This window comes from Miniopterus schreibersii (assembly GCF_964146895.1).
Source record: "Miniopterus schreibersii genome assembly, chromosome: 9".
Taxonomy (NCBI): domain Eukaryota; kingdom Metazoa; phylum Chordata; class Mammalia; order Chiroptera; family Miniopteridae; genus Miniopterus; species Miniopterus schreibersii.
In genome coordinates this window covers 65,853,692-65,880,444 of record NC_138118.1, presented here as the reverse complement: position 1 = coordinate 65,880,444, position 26,753 = coordinate 65,853,692, and the positions used below count along the sequence as shown (strand labels likewise).

The window sequence follows — 26,753 nt, the reverse complement described above, 5'->3', positions numbered from 1 at the left end:
CCTGCCTAGAAAGAGGAAAATGAAACATGCTCATTTTATCAACTATGCTGTACATTTTGATCTTTGAAAGAAACTGTAAATACAACTTTCCTTTTTCCTTCCCTCTGGTAGGATAAAGCCTAAACTGAAAACACTTATTTAAGGTTTCTTTTCCTTTCTATTTTTAAATTTATTTTTATTTTTGAAAGTATGACAGATGTCCCCTTTTTCCCCTCCACTGAGCATCCGCCCCCTCCCCCAGGCCTTCTCCACACTACTGTCTGGGTCCATGGGTTATGCATAGATGCATATAAGTTCTTAGGTTAATCTCTCCCCACCCACCCCCGCCTTCCCTCTGAGACCCCTCAGTCTGTTCCATGGTCCTATGTCTCTGGATCTATTTTGTTCATCAGTTTATTACGTTCATTAGATTCTACATACAAGTGAGATCATGTGGTACTTGTCTTTCTCTGACTGGCTTATTTCACTTAGCATAGTACTGTCCAGGTTTCTTAAGTGATCAGCATGTGGCTCATGTAATCCTTTGTGAAGGAAATAATATTGTGACAACTTAAAGAGGAAAGGAAACAGAGAAGCCTTATCTGAGGACGTGTCATAAAAATTCCATCTGTTGTTCTGGCTAAGACTTGTCACTCAAGCTTGGAGCCCCGCTTTCCGTTAATGATTTTCTGTAAGTTTCCTTTTGAAAGTATCACCATCTTCTAGCAGGCTCCAAACTGAACGGGTCTTTCCACAAAACTGACCATTCTCAGCTCACCCTCTGTGAATCCCCAGTCTCCTATCCACCTGAACTGAAACTCATGGCAGTTTAGAATGATTGCTGCTTCTCCTTTGAATCTCCTACCCACTTAGTCATTAAATTCTACTTCTTTTTTATAATGTTTGGAGTCACTGATTTCTTTCATTCCTTAATTCCCACCCTCGTGAAGTCCCTACCGTAGTCAACTCCCTTCTGCCTCAGTCTCCCCTCATCTTTTCATCTACTCTAGACACTGGCCGGAAAGCCCCCGATTTCACTTTACTCCCACATTTCATGAATATGACTGTAAATTAAGATTTATATCTGGAGCAGTAGTTCTTAAAGCTCAGTCTTCAGGCAGCATCTGGGTAAGATGATAAAATACAGATTCCCAACTGCCAGCTATTAAGTAACAGGTTGGGGTGAAGCCCAGGGACCTGCACTCCGGATCGTTCTCAACAGAATGCTTACTGACAGAGCAAAACTCGGGGTCTGGCACCCAAAGCTCCCCCCCCCCGCCCCCCAGAGGCTGGCTGTTACCCTCCCTGCAGCGCTTCTCAGCATCCCCACTAAGCACCGTCTCCAGCCAGGCTGAGGTTCTCGGAGTTCCCTGTGGGAGCCTCGCCCTTTCCTCCCCCAGGGCCTCACCTGGTGCTGCCTGGGACTTCTGCCCAGGTCGGCTGGGGCTGGCAGAAGCACATCTGAGCAATTATTCTTTGGTTGGCTTAGCTAATCATAAGCAGCACAATTATAGCACTTACTGAATGTCTACTATGAGCCACACAATATATCAGGAGCTTCGGACACGTGTCATTTCGTCCCTGTAAGGCCCCCAGCTTCCACTGCTCTCTGTTGAGAACGAGGCATCGCCTTATCTTCACTATGTTAGTGGGAACCCTGCTTCTGTTTTCACTAAAAACAAAGCAAGCGCTTGGGTTCTGCAAGCTAACATTTTAACTACTCAGTAGTTCTTGTCTTATTTCCTTTCCCTAACTGCAAAAAATAAATAAATAAATAAGTCAGTAGTTTGCAAGCATATGGTAAAAAGAAATAAATTGTAAAAGGGAAGAATAGTCTTGTTGGGGTGTGTTTATTTGCCTCAAGGCAGGTAAATATTTGCTAATAAGGAAGATAAAATATTTGCTAACAGAGATAAAAGCATAGGCAATTCTGAGGAAAGCTGTGACCTCATTGAGCCAGCTCCCCCTAATCTGGAGTTGAGATCCCGACACTTGCTCTCCTGCTCTCTCAGTGATGTGCTCCCCTGCCCCTAAAGCACCTCCATCCCCTTATCCGCATATCAAGTAAAGGGTAGTGTAACATATCAAACAGTGGGCAAAGGCATTTTACACTGAGAGAAACCATGGGAAATGTATGTTTAGATAAAAAGACAAGGTGAATTGGATGCCTGCAAGAGAGATTTGGCCATTTAGTTACCTGGCCAGGGCTGTCTAATAGAATTTTCTCTAATTGAAGTATTCCACATCTGTGCTATCCAATATGACAGTCACTAGCTATCTAAGTTGCTATCGAGTCCTAAAAACAACTGACACAGAGGGTCTTCTGGGCTCCTACTACAGGTAGCCAGCAGTACATGAAATGTGGCTAGTGTGATCAAATAACTAAATTTTACATTTTAATGTAGTCAATTTAAATCAGAACTTAGCCATATGCTATAGCTGACGGTGTAGCTCTACAGAACTTGGGTAATGCGGTGGCCTTGGGGAAGTCACCTGATGCAGGTCTGAGGCTCAGTGTTACTGTAACATCAACATACTAGAGATCAGATTTAGAGGGGACAACTCACAAGGAAGTTAACTCACAAATTACTATTTATTATATGGGAAGCTAATTCACAAGTTACTAGCATATGGAAAGCTAACTTACAAGTTACTATAACATGGATAGCTAGCTCACAAATTATTAAAATACATAAGCCAGAATGCCAACTTATCCAGCTAGAACAGTTGTCCCCACCGGCTGCATATCAGAGCCATCTAGGGAGTAAAGAATGCAAAAGTCTGGATCTGAGCCCGAGATTCTGACTGAAGCCTGGCATTGTCTTTCAAAAGCCCTCTGGCCCTGGTTCAGTGATAAATCCAAGTGTTCAGTAGTATCGGCTTTGTTTTAACCTGGTTTACCTGAGCCACCAGGACAGGTGTGCCAAGCATTTCTGATGTCCACATAGCTTCTCAGGGAACTTCTCACCTGGACGAATTATCATGGGCTGGTGGCCTGGAAGCTGCCCTGGAGCAAATCTCAGGTAAAGATTTTAGGCCATCTGCCTTTTCTGGGGCTCATTAACTCTTCTTCTGTAAGACCTCATACCCATTTGAACGTTTCTACCTGATCAGCGTTGGAATGGACACTTCCACCTTTTGCCTTTGGGATTCCTAATTTCTATACTTCACAATGAGCATCTGCCCTCATCTTTTGGGCAATCCCTTCGTTTGGTAGGCTCGGGCAATCTGGGCTAGATGGACCCACACTGCATGACTCTCTGACCTTGTTCCCACATTTAAAATGGTATAACAATGAATTCCACTCACAATTACGCCAGCATATGTGCTGCCACTGAAGCAAGCACCCGCTCACAATTGTACACGGGTAAGTGAAATAATATATGTGACGCGATTGTCACTATACCTGGAACATGGTGAAAACTCCACAAAATTTAGATCTTGCGTCTCGAGTCAAATCCCGCTTCGGTCAAAAGGCTCATTCTGTCTCCTTGAGATGCTCTGCCTATCGCTGCTCTGTTCTTTTCATAACTGTACCATTAAACTTCTCGTCACACACCTCCCTATTGACCTGCACTTGCTGAATATCTGTTCATGTCTTCATCTAATGTCATCAACTTGTCTGTCTGTCTTGACAGTGAACCCTTGTCAAAGCCTTGTGTTTTAGATTTAAAACTCTTAAGTTGAAGACAGATCTATGTATCCTTCTGGAAGCAAAGCCTAGAATATAAACTGTTTATAGCTGATGATGCTGAACAGGAAGAACAGATACAGTAATCTCTCCCCTTCTTTAGAGTTTCTCCACAATAATTCCATAGTCCTTGGTTATATGACTAAGGCTCTGATCCTCTCACGTGTTTCAACCCTATCTCCCCATTTAATGTTGTAGTCTGACCTTATCTGGGTGAGGCGGGATATGCCAGCTGTGTGAGGTTTATGGTGCAGGGCCTAGGATTTACCAGCAGCGGGAGAAGGGCCTGGGGCTGTAATGGTTCACAGGTCAGTGCGGTCCCTGCGCTCGGCACGCAGACCTCGCTGCGGGGACGCTCCCCGGCTGCACCTGTCCTGGCTCAGGCCCGGCGCAGGCAGAGCTGGCTGCTGAGCAGGCTGCAGGGAAAGACTGAGCTTCCTTCCAAACTTAGCGAGAAAGTTTAGCAGCATCTACCAGTTATGACACATGGGCAGGTAGGAGGAGCGGCAAGGCGGGTGTCATTTACTTCAAACCTCAAACACACGGAAAAAGGCTGTGGTAAGGCTCCCCAAATTCAGAGATGTTTCGAGCATCAGGTCCACAGAAGACGACCCCCCGCCTCCCAAGGCGGCCTCCCTGCATCACGCCTCTGTGCTTTCTCCCGCAGTAACTGACTGTTCACCTTCAACTTTAAAGATCACCGGAGGAAAAACTACTCTAAGCTGAATGAGGGGAGGAATGGGGAAGGAAAACCTGCTTTTCTTTCCCAGTTTCCTCCGTTGAGGCCAACAGGAACACAAAGAGCTACACGGAGCACGGCTGTCATGAGAAGGCGAGGTAACCATGTAGGAGGAGTTTTTATTGCCTCTCATCACCACGTACACACACTCACACTCACACACGTTTATTTCACCCAACTCCTTCTACCCCTGGAGGGAGTGGTAAACAAGCCTGATTTACATACAATGTTTAAACAGATGAGACCAAGTTTTATGGCAAGAGAGTTGTGAAAATTTCTTCTTCATCTACGTAATTCAGAAAATTTCCAAGCACCAAAATTTAATTGAGCAAACTCAAAATGGACTTTATGAACTCTGGAGTACTTGAAAAATATCTGCATACCTTTTGCACTTATATTAAAAGAATGTATTTTCTATAGTCAATTATATTGCGATAACTATGTATGGTGCCAGCGGGTAGGGGGGATACTTTGTAAAGTATATGATTGCCTAGCCACTGTGCTGTACACCTGAAACCAATACAGAATACTATTGAAAGTAAACTATAATAGAAAAATAAAAATTTAAAAGAGAACATATTTTCTTTCTAAGAAAATGTCTACCCCAATTACCTGTACCCAATGCCTCCATGGTGTTTGCTAAAAGGTTGAATGCTCACAATGAGAAATACAAAACAAAGGGTTGGGATAAGGCTGGTCCACTGGGCACAAATATTATGCTACTAAAGCTATTACTTATGAATGATTGTCAAAATGTTGGCAAAATTTTGGAAGTTATAAAATAACTTCGCAGCAGCTGGGATCCCCGTCTCTCTGTAGTTTGAGATTACACACGCTGAATGAAGACTGCCTGGGTGTGAATCACACATCAACCATCCCCATCCCCCCGGGGAAGTTGCACAGCCTCTCTAGGGCTCACTTTCTGCATCTGTAAGGGGAGGGTGGGTAGCTGCTATTGGCACTATGCCCATCTCCCCTCTGTCTACCACAGAGGTCATCTGCAGATGATTTCTTCAAGGTCAAAGCATCCTGCTCTTGTCTGATGGCATTAACTGATCTTAAGGGAAATGCTTGTAGTTTTGCCCATTGAGTATGAAGTTGGGTGTGGGTTTACTTGATTTACATGGAATTATATTTTAATATTTCAACTAAAAAATTATTATGTATTTAAATCAAGCATGATCACTGGAAAATGATTCTATAGAGAGTGGGAGAAGCTTTATTTTCTGGGGATGATCTTTGATTAAATCAATCAATCCCCTTTGTAGAATACTATCAAATGAGCTAAAGAAATGACAATAACGGAAATGAGAGCTGTTCTGAAAATCCCCCTCTTTACCATTTTGGAAGAATGAATCTATAGTATTTTTAAAGTATCTAAAGACTTATAGGAAAATAATAAAAGTTAAAAACCACTTTGCTTTTTAGCATCAGGAAGCAAATTTGAGCTCCTTAAATGTAGGACATAAAGTTATTTTGTGGGTTTATAATACACATACACACACACACAAAATCACTTATCAAACTATTTTCTGTTGTCCTCTTATTTAATTCATTGTTAGTCACAACTCTCTACTTTGTAAGGATGGAAATTTGAGTTGCCTGAGATATTAACTTGGTCAACAGACACAGTAAACACTTTAATGCTAGGAGACAACAGAAACCATTTTGTCAGAAAGGCATACTTCCTTTAGTGTTAGCTCTCCTATTTCTCTCTCCTTTATTTTCCAGTGTCTTTTTGTAAGTTCTTGGGAAATTCAACAGTGTGTTAAATATTTTTAAATTTCCTATTCGTGTAACACGGTATCCGGCATATTGGAAATTTTCATCAGTAGCTGCTATCTGATTGAAATAAAGTTATTATGAGAGCCACAGAGGAAGAAGTCCATTTACGGCTTTACCATTCAAAAGATTTTAAATTTTAAGTTAAAAGGCTCCAAAATATTTCCTTTTCTTCTCTCTGTTGCATGGTCATTAAATTAGTTTCTTCATCCTACTTTAAGGCAGTGATACTTAGCATACACCCCACACCCAAAGAATCACAGTGACAAACAGCGCAGGCTGCGAGGTTACAGTGCTTTCAAGAGCACTACCATCGCTCTAGCTGTTTCTACCATTGACTGATAGCTTACAACGTGCCAGGCCCTGTTCAAGCACCATTCATTTGTTGTTTATGTTAATGAATTTTTTGTTTGGATTTCAAGTATTTAATTCAGATATCTATTTTGTTCCTCACCAGTTCATCCAGTGGGGGAAGTTCAAATATTCTGAAGAAAGCTAAGAAACATATTAACCATATAGTTAATATATTTCTGCAATAAAATAATATTTCAAGCAGTCTATCATTTCGTCACACCAAAGTTCAACATGAAGACTGCGACCTTGCTGATAAGGTGTCACTTTTATATGATCAGTCCAAATGAACACCACTTGGCAATCACGTCTGAATGAGGTGCTCTTCTTTTAGTTTGCAGCTGGGGTGAGGGAATAGTGACAGGACCTGCAAATAGGATAATCCAGTTCTAAGACAGATGGACGGTAGGGAAGGGTGGATCTTTGCTCCTACAAAGTCTATATCTGAGTTGATAAACCAACATAAATATTAAACTAGAATGTAGGTTTCTAATCTCTCTATTTATATTGCCCCTCATGTTTATTATAATATTAGTGGTAATATATAATTTTAAAAAATCGAATGTTAAGACTGTATTTTATTTCAGCAGTTTAGGTCACTTTCTTCTTACCCCCTGTGCTGAGAATTAGCCAAACTCAGATAATCAATTCATGGATTGATTCTCTACAATTCATTGATTCTCTACAATTCATCGATTCTTTGACATTCACTGTGTAAGTTAGTTTTGATAATGCAAAATAATAACTAACAGTAATAGTCATTTTGTATCAGATTACTTGTACATCTTCTGCTAAGAATTAGCCCAGCCCAGATATTAAAAGGTTAACTCTTCAAGAGTCAACAACTCAAAATTCCTTAGTATTGATTTTGTAATTGATATTTGTTTAATATTGGGAGGAAATGTGTTCATATGTTGGAAAGAACTTTTAAAAATAGAGGCCATCTGGATGATGTTTCTGAGTCCTGTTTTTTCAGAGTCAAGAATCACAGTGTAGTGGAGTTCGGTTACATTGACCGTTCTTGGGCAAATGAAAAAAGTGGTATTATGTTTGTAAGGGTATCTGGTGCATCACAATTTTACAGTTACAATGCTTTGGATATATATATATATATATATATATATATATATATATAGAGAGAGAGAGAGAGAGAGAGAGAGAGAGAGAGGGAGAGAGTCTCAAAAAATGTATACACACTTTGAATAATTATTAATTCCAATGGGATTCTGAAAAGAAAGAAACATCAGTTGAGCTATCAGCTGTTAAGTGTGTATACATAATCTGTGTATGTGTGTGTGTGTGTGTATATATATGTATACACACACACACACACACACATAGGGTGTCCCCCAAAATGTATACACACACTTTCAATAATTAGAAAGGCAGTGTTTATTAACATACATTTCATTTTCAAAACTGAGCTATCAGCTGTTAAAATGTGCATACATTTTTTGGAACACCCTGTATACATGTATACTTATTTATTTACAAAACCAATTTTAAAGTGACTGTCAGGAAAGCACAGTTTGTTCATGTAAATAGGGTATATTCTTCATGTAAAACAATTCTGGATATTCCATAACAGTCTACTAATAAGGAAAAAGGTACTAGCATACTGTTAAAAAGAAAATATATTAGTATCTGAATGGAAACAAACAAACAAAAAGCCATACAAATATACTGGGAAATGAAGCCCTATACCATGCAGAACTGAGAAACCAAATATCAGTGCTCTGTTGCAGTGAGTGGCAACTAATAAAGCAAACCAGAACTGAAAATAAAACTTAATAAAGCCTGATAGAGTACATCTGGAAAAGACAAATACGTTGATTGAAATCTGTGTTGAAGCAGGTGGCAAACGCACCGCCACTGAATATCGGTTGCTGTGATAGTCACTGTCGCGGGGCTCCCTTGCTAGGCGATGGCATAATTTCATTTTGTTGGGCTCTGCAAGGGCAAGAGCAGATGGGTCACAGGTAGGCTGAACTTTCTGTTCATTTCTTACACTTTTTGTTTGCATTTTTGTTTACATGATACAAGTGCTTCTTATCATTAACACAGAAATCCCATAATCTAAGAAACAACTTGTCATGGATTTTATTTGCAGCAGAGGGAGTAACAAGCACCAGCATGGCGAGCATCCAGTGCTGACCATGTGACCGGCATTCTTCTCTGGGCTTTACAAGGACGGGCTAATTGAATTCTTACAACAGCCCCATGAAGTGGATGCTTTTATCATTCCCTGTCTTGGTTTGTGTTCCTCCAAAAGCCAAACCTGAGACAGGGACTTGGGGCAGGCTGTTATTTGGGAGATGATTCTGGAAGAACCAGGTAGGAGAAAAATGAAGCAGTAGTTTGTTAATATGTTATTTACTGCTGCAGGCAACTGGGACTTAACCCCAGGGGTGCCCTCTGAGAAACTGTATGGGACACACTTCAGAATCTGCCCACTAAAGTGGCTGCAGGAGTTAGCCGGTCACTCCTATCCCTCATTGGTTGATGGGTGTTCCTTGGTGTTACTACCCAGAACCTCCAGTCTACCTGTACTTGGAAAATTATAAGACACGAAAGAAACTGAAGAAGATACAAATAAATGGAAGCATATGCCATGTTCATGGATAGGAAGAATTAACATGATTAAAATGTCCATACCACCCAAAGCAATCTATAGATTCAGCATAATTCCTATCAGAATACCAAGGGTATATTTTACAGAACTAGAACAAATATTCTAAAAATTTATATGAAAACACAAAAGTCCCCCAATAGCCACAGTAATCCTGAGAAAGAAGAACAAAGTTGGAGGAATCACGCTACCTGATATCAAACTATACTAGCATGGTACTAGCATAAAAACAGCCATATAGATTAATAGAACAGAATAGAGAGCCCAGAAATCAACCCACGCCTTTATGGTCAATTAATGTGTGACAAAGGAGGCAAGAGCATACAATGGGCTAATGATAGTCTATTCAATAAATGGTGTTAGGAAAATTGGACAGATAGATGCAAAAAAATGAAACTAGACCACATTCTTACACCCTACACAAGAATAAACTAAAAATGGGTTAAAAAATTAAATGTTAGGTTCGAAACCATAAAAATCCTAAAAGAAAGCAAAGGCAGTAAAATCTCAGACATTTTTCGTACCGATATTTTTTCCGATACGTAGCCTCGGCAAAGGGAAACAAAAAAAAAACCACAAACAAATGGGACTACATCAAACTAAAAACTTTCTGCACTGCAAAGAAACCATCAACAAAATGAAAAGACAACCCATTGAATAGGAGAACATATTTTCCAATGATAGATCTGATAAGGGGTTAATATCCATAATTTAGAAAGAACTTACAAAACTCACCACCAAAAAAACAATCCAATTAAAAAGGCAAAGGACCTGAATAGACTCTTCTCCAACGAGGACATACAGATGGCCAGTAGACACGTGAAAAGATGCTCAACATCACTAATCGCCAGAGATACAAAAATTAAAACCACAATGAGCCTGGCCAGGCATCACACAGCAGTAGAGCGTCGGCCTAGGATCCAGGAGATCAGGGTTCGATTCCCGGTCAGGGCACATGCCCGGGTTGCGGGCTCCATCCCTGGTCAGGGGCGTGCAGGAGGCAGCCGATCAATGACTCTCTCATCATTGGTGTTTCTATCTCTCTCTCTCCCTCTCCCTTCCTCTTTCTGAAATCAATAAAGGTTGTGTTGTTTTTTTTAAAGTTTGGGACCTTAGGGCTTGTGAGATATTTAATTTTCTTTCACATTCATTGGCTATTTATTTTAAATATAAAAAGAAAGACCAAGAGAAAAGCTTTACGTAATTATAGGAAGCTTTTCATGGTAAATATGTTTAGAGTGAAGAGAAAATAAGAACACAGTAAAATGTGACTTTAGTTACAGGCTTTTGTTAGCTCCATTTACTGGATTCTTTTTATATTTAGTCATATGAGCTTTTAAAGGTTACTAAAGATACAGATAAGAGGCTGACCACACATCCTGTTTCCCCAGATGGTCTTGTCGATACACTTCTTCACGTCCTGTCTGGTTGTGTCCATATGAGTCTCCAAAGTGCTTTGGTTTGAAAGAAAAATTTATGATCATCCGAAAGATAAATCATATTAAAATTATGTGAAAATAATATTGTGATCAATAAATAGCTGAAATACCTCAAAATAAAGATCAATTTTTAAAAAGTTCTCAGAAAATTAGTTTTCAGTATTTTAAATGTTGAGCATGCTAATGTATTAGAAAAACATGTTTTAAAAATTCAGTATCAAATATGGAGTAATGATAACAGGGTCATTTAACTGGCTGACAAGTCCTGGATTTCAAGCCATTATTAACAGTCATATTTAAACTTATAAAATTTTTGAAGAAAAATAATTTTAAAAGATTCTCATTAAAAATGAGGCACTTAAAAAGTCAATTTCATAAGATATTTTGAAAGATTTTTAGAATCTTTTTTTAGCAATTAGTTTCAGTTATGTTAGTTCCAGAAAAAGAAATAGCATTCCATTATCTTAAACAAGGTAACCTTTTGTGTGTGTGTGATGGACCAGTTTGGGCCACTTTTGAAGCCAATGAACTCCTTCTAAGAAAAATATTTTTTAAATGTGTAAAATAAAATACAAAGTATTACAATAGATATAGATATTATTGGAATACAACTCTCAAAATATCAAAATATATTTTAAAACAAATGTAATAAAGTAATATATGAGCTTCTTCATTAACTCATTAAATACCATTATTGAACAGCAGGCCTAATAACTATCATAATTACCAAGTAGTGATTAATGTAAATGATATTTTGAGCTTATCCGCAGTAACAATAATATGATATGAAAAGTCACAGGTACTGCTCATGCTACTTTGCTTTGTTGACTAAATTCACAACTGGAGAAAATTTTTATTACAAAGTTAGTGAAATGAAATTGTGATTTCCCCCCCCAACCAAGTCCATGACCTCTTTGAACTCTATAGTTATAGGTAGATGCAATTTAGAAAGCCTAAACAAACTAGTTTATCACAGGTGCATAATTAATTCAACCAACTCCTAAACGCTGTGATCAGGATACAGAACAATACTTACAAAAACAACAAGCCCACTGAATGCTTTTTTAAGAAAAAAAAATAAAAGAAGACTTTCACTGAAAATTCAGTTCATTGTATGAGTGAGATCTGCCAAATATAATGCAGGATATAATGAACATATAGAGTGGAAACAAAGTAGGTGCTTTCTAGGATGTCTTTAAACACCAAAAAATTAAAATATCCTAAAATATAGACATGCATTTTATATTAAGCAGCATCTCCCTTATCCTTATCATTAACATTTATAATCAAAGTTACATTTTACACAGATTTTTCTTCAGGTTTGCATTTTCTTATTTTAACAGTATAATATATTAATTGGTGGTTTAAAGTTTTTCATTCTCAGAACTTTGAATGAAGTCCAGTAAGCAAGGACACCAAATGTACATATACATTTATTTTAAGGCCGTCAGCCTCAGGGCTTCATTTCCTGGAACAGACTATAAATGATTGGACCGAAACACAGATATTTAAGAGATAAGAGATAAGAGATAAGATAGAATCACAGGTCCTTGAAGCTAAAAGTGACCATAGGAGCCACTTTGTCTAACCCCTCATTTTACAAAAGAGGAACCAGAGACTGAGAGTTAAGGGACTAGCTCAGGACCCAAGATGACCATGGAAGAGTTTAGTCTGTGAGTTAAGGCAACACTCTAAAGGACAAATCCTGCTCCTGGGTCTATTTCTATCAAAGAAAAGCTTGGAAACTATTGAAACAAAAGGTTACAATCAAGTAAAAAGACATTATTGCCCCAGCTTGTTTGCTCAGTGGTTAGAGCATTGGCCTGCACACCTAAAGTCATGGGTTGGATTCCCGCTCAAGGGCACGTATCTCGGTTGTGGGTTCGCTCCCCGCCCTGGATCAGGCATGTGCGGGTGGCAACCAGTCGATGTGTCTCTTTCACATCGATGTTTCTCTTTGTCTTCTCCACCCTCCCTCCCTCCTGCTCTCTTGGAAAAGCAATGGGGAAAAAATATTCTCAGGTGAAGATTAACAAAAACGAACAACAACAAAAAAACTATCTTATTTATAGATTTTTGCTTCCAAATATGAGAATTAGAAGACTTAAATGATGATCACATGTCTAGGGCAGAGGCTTTAAAAATATTAAAGATCGATAATTTGTTTTGAATAGTTTTCATGGTCTAAATTATTAGCAATGTTATTCTGATTATTGAAAACCCAGTTAAGTCTTCCTTAATTTTATTTTTTTAGATAGCCTTTTTTTTTCTGATTATAAAAGGAATATACATCTATTATAAGTTTGAAAATACAAGGACAAATGAAGAAAATATCAAGCAAACATATCTGGAAAAAAGTCAAAGATAATATTGGTAATATTTCATCATATTTCTTTTAAACATATACATATATATGGATATATAGCTATAATATAAACATATATTAAGATTATAATGTATATAAACTTTTGTATTCTGCCATTTCTCTTAGCATTAGACCATGAGCATCTTCCCACTGAATTAAAATTATTTCCAAACCATCATTAATGAGAAAATCTGTGTTTGGTAGTTATTAAAGTAATAAAGTTTAAAGACATTATAATCAATACAAATATCTCATATAATTTTCAATCACTGGATTATGAAAGCTATCATTGGACCAGGTAACTGTAATGCATTACATTGCTCTAAATCAAAAAATTTAAAAAATATATGTTTACAAGATAGTCTTTAAGAAAATTTAAATTGTAAATGGCTAAAATCATTGGGCAAAACTGCATAATATTCCAGGAAATTATAGAAATGAAAATCCAGAGATACCATCTGCTACTATTAAATGCAGGAACATTAGAAAAGATTTAGAACATTACATCCTGACGGGAATGTAATGAGGAAACTGGGGGCTTATGCAAGGAAGCAGCATTTGGTGCAAACATTTAGGCCTGGCTCACCAAAGAAGTGTAACAAATGTTTGCTGAATGTATAAATGGGAATCAGCTTATCAACATGTATCCAGATACCTGACTATGATCATACCCTTTGACTCATCAACTTACTTTAGGAAATATATATAATATATATAATATACACTCTGGTACTCACTACAGTTTTCTTAAAGGAGAAAAATCAGCCACAACTAAATGCCCAAGACTGGTATAATGATTAAGCAAATGATATTGGTAATAAAGAGCCATGAAGACAATTTTCAAATTAATTTAACAACTCTACTAAAATCATAAGTGTCTTGCCTATAATTCTTAGTTTAAAACTATTAAAATATGTAGAAAACATTGGTGTACTTAACCTCTTGATATAAGACTTTATTTCATTCTTTTAATGAAATAATAGTTCACTTTAAAATTTTAAAAATCACTGTATTTTTTAAAAATGTCAAGAAGCCTAAATGAATAAACAATTTTTTCTTCCAAAATGTATTTTTATAGTCAAACTCAAAAATATTACCTATTTGTCCTTAAATATCACAGAAGGTAGGGCCAAGGCTCTCTTTGATAGTCATACCAATGGTGAGAGAAACCGGTCTTGACCTTCTGCTGTCCTAGTGCCATGACTTAGATACCTCTATTTCCTCTACTTGACCTTGGCCTTAGAAGCAGGGGATTTGTTAAAATTAAGGCACACTCACGCACACCTTGCCCCATACATATGACTTAAGAATGGTAACCTTTCAAAAACAACTTAAATACCTTTAAAAGCTCTGAAGGTTCATTTCCTTCTTCGACCACAATTAGTTGAGATCTTCCATTCCTTTCATTGTCCCGAATGCCAATGGCAACCTGGCTGGCCTTCAGACGCTCGTATTTGTTGCATGAGGAACCACACCACTGGTAAATTTCCTAAAAGAAAGAGGCAGATCTTTTGGCCCCAGTAATACGTGGAGGACATTCAGGCCTATTGTAATACACATTGTGATTAACTAAAAACAAACAAACAAACAAAAACACACCAAAAGGTATAAAAAATAAAATAAAATAAGGTCACAGAAGAAGACCAGACTTCAGGTGGTGAGCATATACAGGTGTTTTATTATAAAGTTGTGCATCTGAAATTTATATAATGTTATTAACCAATGTTATTCCAATAAATTTAATAATAAAAATATTTTAAAATGATCTATTGTTGAGTTATATATGATTTCATATATTTAATTTATACCTCATTTTGTATTCTGTTGCTCTCAGCTAGCATTATTAAGCATTTTTTTAAACATGGAAAATATAAATACATATCTCACCATTTTTTGCATATATAATCCACTAAGTACAATTTATAAAAGTAAACTTATAGAGCTTATGTAATTTAAAATAGGAAGTCTACCATATTTCAGAATGGTGGTCAAGAATTTTATAGTAATATGCTCTTGATGATTATAAAAACTGATATAACACTTTTGTAAGGCAATTAAACAATTCTCATCAAGAGCCATAAAAGTGTTAAAACCTTTGACCCAGTAATATCACTATCCAAAATTTGTTAATAAACTATCCATAAAGAGGAAAAAACCCCACATATACAAGGGTTTTCATTGCCATGTGATTGTATTAGTGAGGCATTAGAAAGACATTAAATGTTCAATAATAGAATAATAGTTATATAAATTATAACAGAAAAATAGATACTTAAATATCAAAGTTATACTTCAACAGCAATTTAGAAAAACAGAAACAGAACTGTTTGATATATTATAAATTAAATAGATTATATTAGCTGACATTTATATTAAAATATAGGCTATCCCAAAAAAATGTATACACACTTTACAGCTGATAGCTCAATTGATGTTTCTTTCCTTTCAGATTTAACTCACTGGAATTAATAATTGTTCAAAGTGTGCATACATTTTGGAGGGAAACCCTGTATATATTTTAGACTCGGATACAGTGCTCAGAAGTTACACAGATACAAATGTAAAATTAAAATAAAGTATCATTTTCTCCCCTGAATGTGATTTAACAAAAGTAAGAAAGAGAAGTTTAATAGTACCTGGGCCTGGTGGGGTGTGGGGATGGGCATTATCACATACTATGTGGGTGGTATAAACTGACACAGGCTTTTTTTTTTAGGGCAGTTTGGCATCATATCAAAATATGTGCTTTTAGAATCAGAAAATTTCACTCCTAAGAATCTATTCTATAATAGACAAACATGGGATACAAAACCAAGGAAACAAATAAAACAAAAACTTTCCATCAATAGAAAGATGGCTATGTAAATGCCATTACATGGATACAGACTATACTTAAGTGGTTAAACATTGAGGAAAATGTTTCAATACTGATGTAGAAAATTATCAAAGGTATATTATCAAGAATAAAATAAAGCCATATAATAATACAGTTCTAATCAAGTAGAAACAAAAACATAATCTTTATTTCTGCATTTTCAGAAAAAGATTTTTAAACATAGTTTTAACACACAGGGAAGGTCATGTATAAGCAGAGAGAAAGCCTTCAGTTTCACAGTATCTAAGAAGGTGTTTTTCCCTTTTAAATAAAAAAATGTCACTCACATTTATTAGGTGTCTAATATGAGCTAGATGTTGGACATAGAAAAATGAATGTGGGGAAATGAGCAGGATAAATTGACATGTAGATAATTACTGCTGATAATTTATTTGCACTACATTTGGTTTTCAAAAGTTTTCACATATACTCCATCTAGTCAGTCCTGGAAAGGGGGTTAGCATAGTGGTTAAGTGTGAAAGAGACAGACCTTGGCTACTTTCTGGCTACGTGACTTTATGTTTGCAATTTTTAAAAGAGCAAATAAATTAATAACAGCAAAATAACTTAGCACCCAAGATTCAAAGATGTTGGCTCCTTTCTCTAATTTTAATACATTTCTAGTCCAGAGTCATTTCTTTATTCAAAAATAGTTTACTACTTTCCTAAAATGAGGCAGGCACTCTCCCAGGTCCTGGGGGCACAACTTGGACCCACATTGGCCCACTACAGTCTCTCTGACACCCTCACCCCCCCGGTCCTGATGGATCTATTCCATATTCCTCCTCAAGAATAAAGTATATGTTTCAGCAACATAAGCCTTTATAAGACGTAAAATAAAGGACTATGCTTTGCAATCACTTTTACTCTTGAATTTGATTTAGTTACTCAGCACAGTCAAGGGACATTTCCTTTCTGTTTTTAAGAGAATTGTGCATTTCTAATGTTTCCTCTCTACCCTTTTTTCTATATCTGGGCATCTGGGCTCACATTTAGAGGCAATCTGAACACCATGCCCAGGTTAGCAGTTACAAAGAGCGAACACAAATGATTCCCAATCATCAGTCAGCCTTAATCGACTGTTAAAATCAGGTAGTGAAATAAAAGGTGATTTTTTAAAAAAAATTATTTTTTTATTTTTCAATTACAGTTGACTTTCAATATTATATTAGTTTCAGGTGTGTAGCATAGTGGTTAGACATTTATATAACTTTCAACATGATTCCTCCCCATAAGTCCAGTACCCCTTGTGGCCTCACACATAGTTATTACAATATTATTGACTATATTCCCTATGCTGTAATTTACATCCCCATGACTACTGTGAAACTAACAATTTGTACTTTCAATGCCTTCACTTTTTCATCCAGCACCCCAACCTCTCTCCCATCTGTCAACCATCATTTTGTTCTATTTCTAAGTGTTTGTGTTTTATTTGTTCATTCATTTTGATTTTTGGATTCCACATATAGGTGAAACCATAATACAGAGCTTGTCTCTCTCTTTCTGACTTCACTTACTTTAATACCCTCTAAGTCTATCCATGTTGTCACAAGAAGATATAGTTTGAAAAATGTATTTCTAGGAGCAACATCAAAGAATTTACTGCCTATTTTCTTCTAAGAGTTTTACAATTTTGGGTCTTACATTTAAATCTTTAATCCATTTTGAGTTTTTTCTTGTATAGGGTGTAAGAAGTGGCCTACTTTCATTTTTTTTCCTTGTATCTGTCCAGTTTTCCCAACACCAGATTCTGAATAGATTGTCTTTACCCCATTGTATATTCTTGCCTCCTTTGTCATTGTTTAATTGACTATATAGGTGTGGGTTTATTTCTGGGTTCTCTGTTCTGTTCCATTGGTCTGTGTGTCAGTTTTTACGCCAGTACCATGTTGTACTAATTACTATGGCTTTGTAGTATTGTTTGATATCAGGTAGCATGATACTTCCAACTTGGTTCTTGCTCAAGATTGCTGTGGCTATTAGAGTTGTTGTTGTTTTTTATGGTGCCATATAAGTTTCAGGATTATTTGTTCTAGTTCTATGAAAAATGCCATTGGTATATTAGTATTCTGATAAGGATTGCACTGAATCTGTAGATTGCTTTAGGTAGTATCAATATTTTAATAATGTTAATTCTTCCTATCCATGAGCATGGTATATGCTTCCATTTATTTGTATCTTCTCTTATTTCTTTCTTCAGTGTTATAATTTTTCAAGTACAAGTCCTTTACCTCCTTGGTTAAATTTATTTGTAGATATTTTTTATGCAACTTTAAATGAGAATTGTTTTCTTAATTTCTCCTCTGTTGTTTTTTTTTTTTAAATCCTCACCTGAGGATGTTTTCACTGATTTCAGAGAGAGAGAAAAGGAGAGAGAGAGAGCGAGAGAGAGAGAGAGATTGATGTGAGAGAAACATCGATCAGCAGCCTCCTGTGCGTGTCCCAACCAAGGATCAAACCTGCAACGCAGGTCTGTGCCCTGACTGGGAATCGAACGTGAAATATTTTGGTGTATGGGACAACACTCCAACCAACTGAGCCACCCAGCCGGGCAACCTCTGTTAGTTTTTTATTGGTGTATAAAAATGGGTCTGATTTCTGGATATTTATTTTGTATCCTGCTACTTTATGGAATTTATCAGTTCTGATAGTTTTTGATGGAATCTTCAGAATTCTCTCTATATAGTGTCATGTCATCTGCAAATAATGAGGTTTTAATTCTTCTTTTCCTATTTGGATCTTTTTATTTCTTTTTTTTAGTCTGATTGCTGTGACTAGGAAGGAAGGTGATTTTTGAAAATACAGATACCTGGTAATCTCAGGTGTGTTTACTGAACCCTCCCCAACTGATTCTAGCTGAGAACCCCTGCTGGCCACCCTAAGCACCATGCACCTGGCACAAATTACAGGGAACCTGTAACATCTAATTATCTAATGCAGACAAGCCAGCTACTCTCCTGAGTACATCTAGGCTCTTAGCTCTGATTCCTTTCCTACCTCATTCCATATGATTTTGCAAATGATTCTCTTCTCAGTAGACCTGAGAAAGCAAACTTCTAATATGTATATTATAGTGAAATTCAGTATATAGATCAGAAGTTAGCTTTCTAGATTTCTCAGACTTATTAGTAACTTTTATTACTGACTTGCTCTATATGTACACAATCATCTAACAGATGTTTGTTCTCCCTACCTTAGCTGTATAATGACCTCTCCTCTACTTCAGAGATTATATAAAATCATACAAAGTTTTATTAGCATCTATAAAGCATTATCGAAGCTTGTTAAACGTGTTTAAAAATGAATTGTAGGTAATGATAATTTTACAAACATAGTTATCATTTAATATAGAATTTTATAATATTCTATGGATGCCCAAATATTTTCTATGATATTGCTTTGGGTTGGGAGTTTTTATGTGCAGTTTTAATTCACAGATAAATTTAGTTGTAATAGATATTCTTCACCATCACTTAGAGACTACAGTTTCTACCTTTAAAATAGCAAAAACGTATCTAAGAAATACCCATAAAAATAATAAAACTTTTAAGAATGAAGTTTTCCTTTTAACTCAAAGATGACTAAGTCACTAAAGAAAGTGTTACAGAAAATTTCCTACTGAGCACCAAAATGAATGCTTTGTATTGTGCTTATTATTTTCACCTTATTTCGTGCTATTTCTATTTTGTTGTTGTTATTGTTAATCCTCACCTGAGGATATTTTCCCATTGACTTTTTTTAGATAGAGAGGGAGGGAGGGAGGGAGGGAGGGAGGGAGGGAGGGAGGGAGGGAGGGAGGGAGGGAGGGAGGGAAGGAAACATCAATGTGAGAGACAAATGGATCGGTTGCCTCCCACACGTGCCCCAACCTGGGCTGGGGATGGAACCCGCTCTAACCCACTGAGCAACACTGGCCAGGGCTGTGCTGCTATTTCTATAGAAGTGACATCTTATTTACTGGACTTACTATTCAGTGGTTAAGTCAGACAAGAAATGCAATAAAACATGGATTCTAATTATAAACTGCTAAAAGCCAGAACTGTTTAAATAGTCATATTAATTAAAACACCCTTTTCATTCAATGCTAATTAATTTTTTATGCAAATATAATTCATTCAATTATGGCAGCAGCACCTTTAAATTTGCTTTAAAATCTCAAACAGAATGTCAGCCACTCATTAAATTTGAGTAATTTATATTTCACCATGTGTGGATAATGTTTTTAGGGCATTTCATTTGAACAGAGCTCTACTGTGCTGAAATACATGTGTGTCGTACTATTAATAAACAGTACCGCTCAACACTACTCTATTTAGAGGTAGTTGGTTAAGACTACTCACCACTTCATGCACAAGGAAGCTTTGTACTCTACTGGCACTGTGCTTGAAATTTTTTCTTTTACTATTCAGCTTACCCTGATTTTTAGAGGGAGTGGGCTGCAAAAAAGAAATTCTGCATACAGCTAAGAAATGTCTAAATTGATGAGATAGGTTGGATCTGTATTATTACAAAAAAACTTTCAGCATAATTTAAAGTGTTTTATTTATAACCCTTGGCTGAGATTTAGAAGAAATACCTTGCGCAAACATGATTTAAGTGTAAGAGATATGGAAAAGTGTAATGCAGTTTCAGAGGCAACTACTTACCTTCTAAGATCCCAAAGACTTTAACAACTCAACACTAAATGTTATATTTCTTTGGATAGGAGACATGAAATCTTCCTGTCAATATGAAAGTATCCATTCAATTCAGAATGAAGTCCACTTAAATTTTGGCCAAAATTTGTTGATGTACATGTAGCCCATGAACACTATCTAGTAGAAGTTGGTTGAGCTATATAGTTAATATACAAACTCTTAAAAGAAACAAAATTGCTTGGGATAATTAGAAAAGGAAGAAATAGGGAGTAAAGACAATCTGTTGCTGGCAATTAATGTGGTCCACTAGTAACAAGAAATAAAAGCAAGTGAGTGATATTTATAGAAACCACCATATTGAGGGCGAAAGTGAGGTTTCTAAAATTTCCTGTAAACCATGTGGTCAGGGTTAACTAGTAAAACACCAAAGTGCAGCCGAACCTCATTTTGGGGACAGGAAATAAGAGCAGAAATAAAACAATGCTCAGCGATGCCCTTGAAGGGAAGCAAGATTTCAGAAGCTGAGTTTAAAGGAACAACCCTAACAGCCAACGTGATGTTGACCCCTAACCTGCACCAAGCATTCAGCCTCGACTAGCTACCCTTTTGTTCTTTCTAAGTCACTTATTCTGAAGACACCTAAAACCTTACAAAAGACGGGGGGCCATACTTCATTCTTCTCCTCGTTCCTATTGGCTTTATTTTTTACTCTGTTTAGTTTCCCCTGAGAGCCAGTTAACCAAATATAGAAATTTATTCAGCTATTTCGCTAGGCCGGAAGTTCTCTAAGCATGGCGTTAAAAATAATGACTTGCGTGATACCTCCAATAATCTACCTTTTTAAAAAAATTTCACAACTCTAAAACATGATTTTTATGGTTTTTGGATAAACAAATAGTAATTGGTGTCCTGTTCTATTGTTGTCCAAAGCCAAGCCAATGCAACAGCCATCAATGGCATACATGTGTTGCTCAAACATGCCTCTGTCTGAAGGATGGAAGACGAATGGAGTGAGCACGCAGGGCCACTGGCGGTTTGGTGACCAGAAAGGAAGCGACTGTATGTGAACGAGGGCAGAGCAGTGGTGATGGAGAGGAAGAGAGGAATGGAGGGATAATCTGTATGCCAAAGCCTATAGGATTGATCAACATGCCCTTTGGACATGTACTGGAGGACAGGGAAAGGGGGAAATGACCTGGATAATTCCAGATTAGCCGCTGGTAGTGATGTCACTTACTGGGACCAGGGGATGACTTTGGAGGGTTCTTTTTGTAGTGACAGTGAGAGTAGATGAAATTATGTTCTCTCTTCAAGGTAAAGTATTTGGCACACCAAAGGAGTTTCATCATCAGTTTATCAAAAACCAATTCTGCCAGCCACATCTGTGTTCGACACACCTGTTTAACTGACTCATCGGTTCTTCAAGCATATCATCCTGAATGTTCCAGCACCTTTAGACATTCCCCTTATGGAAGTGGCTCTCAGTGTTCACTGTACCATTGTAATAACCTGGAGGTGGGGTTTAATAAGTGCTTACACCAAAGCCCCATCACAAAACTTTAAAATCAGAATCCTAAAGATCAAATTGCAGGCATCAGTATTGTTACAGTCTCTCCCAAATGATTCTAATGTGAAATCCTCTGACTTGTGCATGTGTCTGTGCCCCTCACCACTGACAGCACCCAGAGGTCAAAGTTATCGGGTTTTCACCCTTATACTCCATGCATCCAGCACATACTAAGCACACAATAAACGCCATTTGCCCCTACTTTCATTGAGGGTAAAAATTAGAGATTTAAGATTAGGTTTTTCTTTCTCATTATATCTTTCTTTGTTACTTCAAGGCTCTCCCCTCACAGATCTAGTGGAATGCATTACTTTGCGATAAGGGCAAACTTATCCAGAACAAAGATTTGCTCAGTTTTTAGTTTTAAAGTTAGAATTTTTAAGTCATAGCAGAGATAAAAGTCTGAAAGCCAACATTGTTTTAATTTAAAAGAACCTTGATTCTGTTAAAGTTTTTTGGGGGAAGAGTGAGGATTCGGTCTAAAAAGCTAGTTTTGAATACCAAGAACCAGTCTTGGCCTAAGGGGCTGGAGTGTGTTGCAGGAACCATGGAGTAGGTGACAATGAGAAATGGCGTAAGACTAGTCTGTCAGGCCCAAGAACAGAACAGTAGGAGATTACAAGATAACTAGGACATTTGATCAGTTGCAGTGAATCTTTGACAAGAGCTCGGTACACTTTCCCTTCAACATATTTGTCACATATTCATCCATGATCCTGAGCGTAAGGAGAGAGATCATTGTGAGCAGTGTCTAGGCAGCTGGAGAAATGGGGCTACAGTGTCCCCACTCGAGTGGCATGGGAAGAGCAAGGCTGAGTTCCTGAGCTGGACGAGGGAGGAGGGAGGGGAGTTGCTGACAGAACCAGAAAAGGTCTTGCAGCGGATATGTGGGCACATCAGACGACCAAAGTGAGGCCATGGATATTTTCCACCAAACGTCTTTGACAGAGGCCAAAGCCCAAACCTTGAAATGGCTACGCTTCAATGAAAGACAGAGTGAGGCCTGAAGACTGCAAACCAGACTCACACTTCCATTCTCAACCCAACCCCCATGCCCAGGTCATAATACTGCACATGCATTCTACCCTAAGATAGAAAGGGAGATGGGTGGGGCAAGTTTGAATTGCTTTAATGGTAAGCAAACTTCACCTTAATTAGGCAAGATTATTTTATTGTAAACCTTCCTGTGGAATTTGAAGCTTGACAATATTGTCAGGTTGAGTTATAGATAAAAGCAAATTACCCCTCTATACACAGGACTGCATGAGACTGTGTACTTTATGTTGGACAGATATCCATCTGTGGAAACACTTGTTGAGCGATTTTAAGTTCTGGGCCATATACTAGAAACAGAGTGAGTGAGTGAGGTTAATAAGTGAGTGGACAGGCAATGTGGAAAGTGCTACAGGCAAGTCCCTGCATGGTGATAGGAAAGTTCAGATAAGGTGTGTCTAATTCTACAAGGGTGTGACATGGGACAGTGGAAGGAGAAGAGGAGGAGGTCAGGGAACACATTATAAAGAAGGCAATATCTGAATCGACAATTTAAGGATGAGATGATGTTTGATGCTTGCTGGAGAAAGGTGATGCTGATGAGGAGAGTATTCTAGGCAAAGGAATGATGTACGCAAAAGCCAAAGCATGACAACTTGAGGGAAAGCGCCACGCACAGGGTGTCACGGTGATGAAGGGGACAGGAAGGAATGAAGAGATGCTCATGAGGCAGCATAGACTAGGCATAGTGACGGACCGAACCTGTGGCATTTGGGAGACGTTGTCAGGGTGACTCCTGCATTCGGGCGTTGAGGGCCTGAATGAGTGAGTGGCGCTGTTCACAAGACAAGGACAATGGGAGAAGTGGTTTCGGAATGAGCTCCATTCGTAGACTAGTCGTGTTGGAGAGTGTGAGGTTCTGCTGATGCACATGAGCTAACACATCTGGGAGGCAGTCAGACACACTGACAGACACACTGAAGGCGACAGGCCTTCACCGGGCTATAAATTAGACCTTTACCAGTGGGTGAGTAGCTGAAGCTTTGGGTGAAGATGAGCTTGCTCAGGAAGAATTTTTAAACAGACAATGATCCGAAGTGGAATCTTTAAAAAACAAAACCAAACAAACAAAACAAGTTGAGGGGGCGGGCAGACCACGTTCAAAGAATGAGAGGGTGGCGTGAAAGGGAGGAGAAGCTGGGACCCAGGAGAAGCGTGAGGCCGACACAGAAGGGAGCAATCACGTGTGTCAACTGCAACACAGGGAACGAGTGGGTGATGACCAGTGTCTACTGGATTATCAGAAGGCGTCATGCCTGCAGGAAGAACAGTTTCAAAGAACTAGTGGGAGGGAAAGTCAGAAAGTGTGGGCTGAAGACCGCCTGGGAATGAGGAAGTGTAGACTGTTTCCAGAGCAGCATGGCTGGACCCCGAGAGAGGGGGTGACAGGCTATAAACAGCGAGGGGAGTCGCACAAAGCGCAGAGCTGACCAAACAAGTTAACAAGGAAACAGCAGGCGGAACTCACCACTCTGTGAAATCTGATTCTGCAGGAATGGCTGGCTTAGACACGTTTCTAAAGGAGTTAACTTTCAGAATATGGGCTTTTTCCATGATTATTCATTCACATTCTGTAATTATGGACATTTTGTTGCAATATATTTATATGTGATTTTATTACTTAATGTCTACAAATACCCCATATCTTTAAAAATAGTGGGAAATAATGATGTATGAGTTCACCAACATCAAAATATATGATTCGAAAGCATTTTCCAAAGATTCAGTAAATTCCAAATTGCTGAGCTCTAACCATGTTCCATGTTATTTTTTGAAAACACACTAAATATAAGACGACTTATCCAAATCATCCTCTAAAATGTTAACAATTTTCTTAATTTTCATAGTGATTGAACAGATAGTTTTACAATCTCATGCTTCAGGTTGAGGAGGTTACATTGTCACATCTAGGGTTTTTTTTACTATAGTCTAAAATCCTATTAAAGTAAATGTTTTTAAGGTATATGATATATCATATTAATAATAGTGATTATTTATCAAAGAAACCAACTTCCCTCAAACACAATCAAGATATAGGATTTAGCCCTGGCCGGTGTGGCTCAGTTGGTTGGAGTGTCATCCTATACACCAAGACGTGGCGGGTTCGACTCCCGGTCAGGGCACATACCCAGGTTTTGGATTCAGTCCCCAGTAGGGGGCACATGCACGAGGCAGCTGATTGATGTTTCTCTCTCACACTGATGTTTCTCTCTCTCCCTTTCTCTCTCTGAAATCAGTTAAAAAATATATAATATAGGATTTAGGTTATATCCATAACCTTAGTGTTGGCCAGCTGGCTTTAATTGGGAGACAGCTTTAGATGTTGTCCAGCCGATCTTTTTCGTACCTGGGTAATCAAACGTGAAGAAGCTGCACTAGCTTTCTTTTGTGCTGTCTAATGCAGAAAGTGGTCACAAAATAATTAACTCGAATTAAAATGTTATGGTAGAGAAAATTTTGGTTCCACACCTTCTTTGTTTACTCTGACACACCCAGAAAGTAAAGTCCTTAAGGTAACTCCAAGATCTTATCACCATTTAGTATCTTTTGGTGACATACCAGCTGGTTAAAGGTTAGTTAACATAAACACAGATCATGTGGGTATTTGTTCCTATGTACTTAGGAATCAGCAGTGCTTGATTCCTACTGGGGTACCCCTTTTGGGGTGGAGGAAACTTCCTCAACAGAGAGATAATCAAGCTCAGGTATCTCTGCAACAAATTCATTCCAAATGTCTCTAACCAGGCATGAGAGCACGTGAAAACTTGGAAGTCATTAAGGATAATTAGCTATATAAAATAAAGATAATTTACTATTAAACAGATTAAGTTCCTTGAGCATTGTACTAGAAACTTTGTCCCTTTTTTATGAGCCTGGATTTGTGGGTCATACTCCCAAGGGCAGGCCTTACCTATGGGAAGAGAGCATATGTTACCAGAATGACTCTACCATGGCACCCAACTATTAGCCCATTGTGGAAACTCAATTAATACTTGTTCAACAAAATGAGTGACTTCATCAGTAGGACTACTTTCAGTGAATTCTAAGCCAGATTAGACATATTTGATTCTGAATTCAGCAGATTCTGAAAATGTTACAAGACATTTTTTCGTAGAGCCATACCATCCTATATACTACCAAGCTCACTCAGTGTAGTGGAAGGATGTGAACCAGGAGTAGGAAAACCCAGATCCTATCCCAGGTCACTGCTCAGCCTGTATCAATGCAAGCGACTTGCTCACACCTTCTCAGGCTGTTTTTCTTCTTGTGAAACTGGGATGAAAACTGCCATTTCCAGATGTGACTGTGTGTCAGATGAGCATGAATCATAGTCAGCTAAGGTTAAAAATGCCATTAGAAACCAGAGTCACGATGAAAAAATAAATCAGGAAGTTATGGCTCAAAGAGCTTAATGACTTGCTCAAGGTCAAAGAGTAGATAAGATGATACTTGATATTTGTACTTGTGCCTGTTCTTCTAATAACCCTAAGATAATTAAAGAGTGTGAAGTAGTATGGGGGTGTGTGTGTGTGTGTGTGTGTGTGTGTGTGTGTGTAAGGGACATTGCCTAAAACTCTTCAGGCAGGCTGCTTAGATATTCTATGTCTATTTAAAATTCTAGAACATTTGCTCTCAGGGGGAA

At 37.8% G+C, this 26,753-nt stretch overlaps 1 protein-coding gene across 1 annotated transcript in view; it reads right to left on the bottom strand.

Moving 5' to 3' along the window:
- Nucleotides 1-26,753, bottom strand: part of SCIN (scinderin) — a 62,706-nt gene that overhangs the window by 23,998 nt on the left and 11,955 nt on the right. The window contains exon 4 of the mRNA XM_081147311.1: nucleotides 14,315-14,464. Coding sequence (XP_081003437.1) covers nucleotides 14,315-14,464 — 150 coding nt within the window. The remainder of the gene's footprint in view (nucleotides 1-14,314; nucleotides 14,465-26,753) is intronic.